Source organism: Lepidochelys kempii, chromosome 1, assembly GCF_965140265.1.
Source record: "Lepidochelys kempii isolate rLepKem1 chromosome 1, rLepKem1.hap2, whole genome shotgun sequence".
Lineage (NCBI taxonomy): Eukaryota > Metazoa > Chordata > Testudines > Cheloniidae > Lepidochelys > Lepidochelys kempii.
The window spans coordinates 137,276,195-137,284,109 of record NC_133256.1 but is presented as its reverse complement, the minus strand read 5'-3'; the positions used below and the strand labels follow the sequence as shown (position 1 = coordinate 137,284,109).

Below are 7,915 nucleotides of genomic sequence, written 5' to 3'. Positions count from 1 at the left end.
CACTGTATCCTGACAGGAGACTGGCTAGTTATTTCTAATCCACCCTTGGGGAGCATTCCAAAACAAGATGGATAAAACATCAAAAATAATAGAAGAAAATGTATGCAGAGCTTTTGCAAACTTAATGCAGATGCTTAGTTTACATCACTGAACAATGGACTATACAATGCATCTCATGTGGGGCTGCGAGGGGGGAAGGAAAGAAAGAGGACAGCATGCATGCTATGTTTTCATCAATGCGGCATACGTCAAAGGGGACAGGCTGATTTCATTACTTCTAAAACTACCTGTTATATGAGGATTGGCCCAAAAACTAAAAGGTTCATTAGAAAGAAGACTTAATCCAATGCCCATTGACTTCAACTGGCCCTAGATCAGACCCAGATAGAGTACTATAGCCTTTGACTCTCCCTTTAGAGAAGGGAAAGGTCCTGGGAGCCTCATTCTGTAAGGAGCATCTCCTGTGTGATATTAAGGCCACTCAACAGACAACCCCATGTAGGATTCATTTCTTCACACCATAGTCATTAAAAATCCTACCTAGAGCATATACATACATTTATTTCATTTGGAATCAAACATCGAGTTCAGGTCCTTTAAAAAACGCAATAGCTAGTTTAACAGGAATGCTGACCAATGCACACAAACATGAAATAAAACCCATGTCTCCAAAGACAAGCACAATATATGCTTCATTTTAACTTCCATTGGTAAAATTACAATGCTGTTGTTTTAACAAGCACACATTAATTACATACAGAGAAACATGCCCATTTCTAACTTTCCCTGTGGGGTATAGCTTTAAAAAAAAGTTTCTAAAAATCAGCACGTTTCAACACTTTTTAGTTCTCAGAACTCCATTTTCACATGATTTAACTTATAAAACACAAACCCTGAAATATTTATAAGACATAAATGACCAATAATCATAAATGGCACTAAAAAGACAATGAAGTGACGTGATTGTGAATATAGACTATCTGTACAATTATTTTTATTCTCTTTTGTGTTTTAAAACCACAGACACTACCCCCAGTATAAACCTATGTGAAATCAGAAACGTAGAAGAAACCACCTTAGAATAGAAACTTTAAATATAAAGAAGAATTTTGAATGCATGTAACTTTTAATAATTGGCTTTCAAGAAAGTACATAAATCAGGAATTCTTTAAATAAATAAACCACTAATAATTTCAGAGTTATATGGCTGATTTTGGTGGTTAACTGCATTTTGTAATATCCTGAAGGACAAGTAGGAAACAACTTTCGTTTCTTAGACGTAACCTATGGTTTGACATTTATCTCATCTACCCTCTTCATCCACAAGAGAAAATGTGGACAGTGGTGCGCAAAAAAACAACCACCCCAACTCACATTCCACTTTCCCAGTGCCATTGCCTCAGTGAAAACTTTACATAGATTTTACATTGCTGTGCTAACCGAGTCAAAAAGTCTTGGCACAAATGTCCATTTATTGCCATTGAATAATGTACTGAAGGTCACAAGACAGTTACAGGACGAAGCTGTTCCAACTGAGTCTCCAATGCAATTCGCTCTTTGTGAACTTCCTGGAGCACAGAGAAAAAAGAAATGCTATAACTTTTCTGGTACCCACACATACAAAGCTGCATTATTAAAGAGTAGTCTAGTAACAGCTGGCATTTACAGATCTCAAGTTCATACCACTTACATCACACTTTATAGTTTCAAGGCACCATACAAACGTTAGGTAATTAACCCTCACAACAACCTACTGAGATAAGTTGAATTATTCCCTTTTTACAGATGGGGAAACAAGCACAGAGAGGCCAGGGACTTGCCCAACCTGGCCGATGAGAGGAAGGATGACCCAGTGGTGAGTGCACAGACTTGAGACACCCGGGTTCAATTCCCTGCTCCAAAACAGACTTTGTGTGTGACCCTGGCCTGCCACTGTCTCTCTCTGTTCCCTGCCTGTGAACTGGGGATAATAGCACGGCCTGACCTCACTGGAGTCTACATTAAAGATTGTAAGGTGCTCAGGTGTGAAAATGGGAGGCATATAAATACCAGAGAGAGAGAGAGAGACTACAAAAAGGTAATGGTGACAGAGTGTTTGCTATTAAAACTTACAAGTGTGACATCCTTCCCCAAGGTCAGTCCACTGGGCCATACTGCCTTTTTACCTTGCTATTAAAGGCCGCATGCTCAGCCCTGGCAGGGAGAGTCTGCCTTGCACTGTTCCTGAGAGCTCTTTCTAGACAATTCAGGAATAGTGGTAATGATAAGTTCCTATGTGGAATCATACGTCAGTCCGGATCCAAGGAAGGTGGTTGTAACACCGGATGTTGAGTGAGCGGGGTGGGATGTGAAGCTAGGAAAAATATAGCATGGGGATTTCTCAGGACTCTGACAGAGCTGCAGAGGAATGCTAAAGGAGGAAAGAAGGTCAGGCAGGCCAACTCAGGGGCAGCCCACTGTGCTACTAGGTAGGACATCAGGGTTCAGATTCTGGTCCTGGTCTCACATTTCCAGACCAGTAAAGAGCTGGAAGTGCTGCAGAAGGTGGCACTTTCAACCCGCGAGGGAAGAGCAACAGTAGTCTCCTCTGACTGACGGGCAACCAGTGTTGATGGTCTCTGAAAGGATTCCTAGTATGTTCAGACCTTCTTACGTAGAAGTATGATAGTCTATGTAAGTGACATGAAGCTTCAGCAGAAGAAAAATTTAGGAATATATTGACTTCATGATTGGACAATTAAAAAGAAAAGAATTTATTTTGATCAGGAACTTACCAATTTAAATGCTCCAAAAAGTTCTCAAATACAAGCTAATGGATAGTGTTTTACAATCACTCTTAGAGGCTCATCTAAGGCAACAGTTCAGCCAATACTTTGTATACTGAATGTCTGAACGTAAGAAGTTAAATAACTGATCAGGACAAAGAAAGCTGTGTCTGAGTTCCTCTCATGCCTGAGGAGACAGCATTAAATGCTCTAGAAGCATTCAAAACACAAGAATCATCATTTAAACTCAATTCAATCGACACCACAACCCTTTGCATTTAGGTTTCACATTTTCTTATATAGGCCACTCACCCTAAAGGTACAACGTAGCCACTCTTTCAAGAGAGAGTCTGGAAACAAAGCAGTAGGTTTCATCTATAAAGAGGAACTAGATCCTTCGCCAGTGGTGAAAAACAACCGATTGCATCAAGCCTTGTAACTGTGATATTCAAGGTGTTCCTTACCTTCAGTTGCTGCTGGAGTTCGCTATTCAACCTGGCTAGCACCGCATTGGCTTCTTTGTTTTTACGAATAGCAGTCTGAATAGCCCTCTTCTGCTTGGAAGACTGTCTGCTGGAGATAAATACAAAACATTTCAATGAAAAGAGCCTCAACAGTGACTGTCCCCAGGAGACCAGACATCCCCTTTATGTACTTGTGTACTGAACCTTGATCAAAAGAAAAAGATACCAATTTACAAGAAAAGGTAGTAAATAAGTGTTGATGACTGAATCAGATGGGTGATTCAAAAGCAAAATGGTCTCATTTGTTAATCTGAACCATCAACCTATTTTAGGCCCATTTCAACTATTTTATTTTCAATATATTTGTATTTACTGCAATATCCTTGCCAGTATTGTTTTCAAACACTTAATGGGGTTTAAAATCTCACTAATGCCTAATGGAAAATGTACAGAACATTCTACTTAGAAACAATTTTACTTATTTTTAGTATCTTTTAATTATTTATTATTAAGGACATCTGCATGAAAATAAAATCTTTGCTTTTTCAAGAATTTAGCTGCTTCTGCTGTTTCTTTCTACACTTGAAATACTTATCTTCCATTTTTATACCAGTCATTTCCACCACATCTGACTGTGATGTCACACACAGAAATGGAACTTCAGATAGATGAATTATGGACATTATTCATCTGCTCATGACTCTTAAACAAAGATTTGTTTAAATGCAAATGTTGCTAGTAATAACAAAACAACAAGGAAAGGGAAATATGATAAATATAGGTTAGATAAGCAGAACTGTTTCTAAATAGGCATTTTAAAGTTGTACATGAGGCATCAGCAGCTCTTTAATGACAACGTACTCTAAGACAGATGCATATTTAAACAGAGCGCATAGTGGCAAGCAGTTGGAAAAAGCCCAAGTTAGCTCTTTCTCTGAACAGAAAGAAAAGGAGTACTTGTGGCACCTTAGAGACTAACCAATTTATTTGAGCATGAGCTTTCGTGAGCTACAGCTCACTTCTGTGATTTTTGCAATAGAACCTGTGCCTGTTTCTTATAATAGGTGGTCCTTTTGCTATTGTTTTTCACCTTTCCACCAACCTGTTTATCTACATTTTTCCCTCTAATCAATCTTTATAATAAAATGTAAAAAGAAAAGAAAAGAAATCAAAGCGTACACGTATCACTATGTGGTCATTTAAATGTTCTGGAGAAAATACAAACATCTGCATCAGATAGGGCTGATTAGGGATGTTAGCAGGTGTTGCAATTTTCCTATATAACTGGGGCTCCAAAAGCATGTACTAGCATTCTCAGGCCATCTCAGGAGCACTATTTTCTCTTTTAATCTTCCAGGTTATGTAGCACTAGGGATGTAAATATTGTTTAAAAAGTTAACCAGTTAAACAATTAAAATTATATTGTTTAACTGAGGCAGCCGGGGCTGGGTTCCCTCCGAGTGCAGGGCCACCAGGGCTGGGGCTGCTCTGGCCGGCAAGCAGAGGATTAATGGTTAAGGTTGGTTAACAGTAAACCTAATGCTTACTGGTTAACCTTTTACATCCCTATGTAGCACAGATTCAGGCCCTCAACAGCTTGATTGTATACTTATTGTGAAGAACTGATTGGATGACTCAGCTGGCCTGGTTTTGGCTCAGATTACCTGATCCAGAATCATAGGGTTAGAAGGGACCAAGGGTCATCTAATCTACTCCTCTGCCAAGATGCAGAATTTGTTGTGTCTAACCATCAAGACAGATGGTTAGCCAGCCTTCTTTTGAAAAGCTCCAGTGAAGGAGCTTCCACAACATCCCTAGACAATCTGCTGATGAGACATGGAGGATTTGGGCTAAGCACAGCCTTGGTTTTTGCATACAACTTCAGCTGCAGGAGATGTGCAAACCCAAAGAAAGATTCAACTGCACTCACCTTGCATATGAATCCTGGGATAAAATAAATTAGACTGAATACAGCCCTTTTCCCACCCCATCACCTGCGCCTGCATTCCTGTTATTGGACTTGTTATTGGAGTCACTAAGACTCTCTGGTCTCGGTGATTTCAATATCTATGCTTTCAATATGCACACTGGTAATAGCTGTAGCATGCTGACTCTAGATCCCATAGCCATCATGGCAATCTAAGATTATCTCAAGTGGTTTGTGGCTCAACTCACACTGGTGTGATACTCTTTTCTTTGGGATGGATCTAGAAATAAGCATTAAACATGTACTGTAATCATTTTCTGATCAACATCTCCCCTAGGCTGAGGGCAAAGCCTTTCTTGACTCCTGTCAGCTTGGTCGACTTGTTTCTACAGTTCATGCTCCGAAACTGTTGGACCCAATGAGGTTCCAGAATAGATGGGGGGAAGTATTGCTTTTCAGTGTTTAGGCCTCTCTTTGATGGAGTGGAACGTTACAACTATCTATTGCTCAACATCAGTGAAGACACTTGGACACCTTCTACCCTCAAGTTAAGTCGTAGCAAAGGCGGTGTCTTAGAATGCTTGGGACTGAAGAGAAGCGCTTAGTCTGACCAGTTGTGTCAGAGAATTTTGGCACTCCTACACTATGGCTGAAGTGGTGGTGAAACCAGTGTTGCTCTCCTCAGTCACAGCATTTGCAAACACCTGACCATAGGGTTGTTCAGTGTTGTGAATGCCCATGTAACTGAGACTGTATTGAAGTTTAGTTCCTTGCTGTGGAGAACCGTCATCTTATTATGATGACAAGATTGAAGGGATTTGGAGCCGTTCCCCGCATGCTCATCTCCTGGTTGGTTAACAAGCCACAACTGCCAGAATGAGTGAGGACAACTTCAGCAGCATTATGCAGGCTTCAAACACCTGCTAACAGGGTCAGCACAAGATCCCTGCCACCTTGTTACAGGGGGTAGTTGAGTGGTAGCTTTTGTGATGTAGACACATATTTGTTGACTGAAACCATCAAGTGCATTTCAAAGAGGCCATTGTTCAGCTATCACATGTTAACAATTTTTGGTCACTATGACCTGGCCTGCATTTGAACTGGCAATCAAGAGTTGAGGTCTGTATCTCATTACCAATGCCCTGAGTCATTCAATCATTAAATATGAGAATGAGGCAAAAAAACCAAACACAGTCAAGTCATAGCTCATGGTGCAGCTTGGTGTAGTTTTTAGGTGTGTGTTTTACTTTTGGGCAGGAAGATGGGGTTTGGCTGCAGGCAAAGAAGAGGTCACACTGCTAGTGGGAGTAAGCTCCTGGTTTTCCAACATCTGATTTTCGGAGCGGAATTTCCTACGGATTGGTTTGGATGGTGGCTGAGTAAGCAGAATCTCCTTTGGAGGACAAAAAAACAAAGATTAAGTTAGTCCTTAAATAAGTCAGCATCCAAAGACATGCTACAATGATGACATGGTGAAAGAAAAGACTATGATGAGTGAATGCTTTTGACACACAAACTGCTGAAGTATGGCCTAAGGTTTGTGCTGTTTCAATTTTAATTAAATTCAGTAATAACCTGCTTTTTAAAAACTGCATTCTGTCATTTTAATATTAATTTTCTATATTTGCAGGTTGGCTATTTTTGTTGGTGTGTCTTGCCCTCCCTCCCTTCAATTGTCTTGCATGAACGACTTCTGTCTTATCTGAATTTGGACTGTATGCTGTTCAGGGCATACACGCGTGTGTACATGCATATGTGTACATGTAGCACACTGGGGCTTCTGGACATTACCGGAATATAATTAAAAAATTATGCTCTGTGTAATATGAGGATTTTGCCTGCATATGCTGCCATCATGATCAACCCAGGACATTTCCCAGGAGTGACCAATATCGATTGCCAGTTAAGGATTATAAAGTATCTATCCATTATATGGCCTCAACTCATTCCCATAGAATCTGAGTGCCTCACAAACATATGAATTTATCCTCATGACACCTCTGAGAGGTAGAGAACTACCACCAACCTCACAGTACAGCTGAGGTACAGTGTCTGAGAGAGACTGATTTGCCCAAGGTCACACAGAAAAGCTGTGGTACAGCTAGAAATTGAACCAGATCTCCTGTGTCCCAGGCAAATGCTTCAAACACAAGACAGGCTTCCTCTATCCTACGATGTCGGTCCCAGAAATACTTTCCCTTTTAGAGGCAGCTCGGAAACTGGCTTACAAAGACATACATGTAAACTATCATTGCAGAATGAGTGCACGTAAGGCTAATGATTTGTCATGGAGAAGTACATGAAAAGACGTGGGCAGGCTCAGGTAGAAAACACAAAATACATTATTTTTTAATAAAAAATGCCAGAAGTGCTTTCATTATTTTAATTAAAATATCCTCTATTTTGCCCAAAACTTTACCACCACTGCAGTATCAGGCTGTTATAATAATAATGTATTATTATAATAAAGCTTAGCTTTCATAGCACATTTCATCTGTAGATCTCAAAGTGCTTTAACAAAGAGAGGCCAGTAGTATCATCATCCTCATTTCACAAAGCAAGAAGCTGAGGCGAAAAACAGTAAAGTGACTTGCCAAAGGTTACACAGTGAAATAGTGGCAGAGCCAGGACTAGAACCCAGCTTTCATTATACGATCTAGTGGTGTATTCACTGGACCAGGCTACCTTCCTTTCTATGTCTGAGGAACCAAGTAATACAATATAAATAAATTAAACAAAGTAATACACCTTTAAATGAC

General features: G+C 40.0%; 1 protein-coding gene across 8 annotated transcripts in view; it reads right to left on the bottom strand.

The window, feature by feature from the left end:
- Positions 1-673: 673 nt before the first annotated feature.
- Positions 674-7,915, bottom strand: part of REPS2 (RALBP1 associated Eps domain containing 2) — a 144,424-nt gene continuing 137,182 nt past the window's right edge. For 5 of the 8 annotated variants that reach the window (XM_073356118.1, XM_073356151.1, XM_073356161.1 and 2 more), the window contains 3 exons: positions 6,404-6,549; positions 3,230-3,338; positions 674-1,568 (listed from right to left, as the gene is read on the bottom strand). In XM_073356118.1, coding sequence (XP_073212219.1) covers positions 1,500-1,568; positions 3,230-3,338; positions 6,404-6,549 — 324 coding nt within the window. In that variant the 3' untranslated portion in view covers positions 674-1,499. The remainder of the gene's footprint in view (positions 1,569-3,229; positions 3,339-6,403; positions 6,550-7,915) is intronic. The other 3 variants (XM_073356140.1, XM_073356179.1, XM_073356189.1) reach the window with 1 other exon arrangement.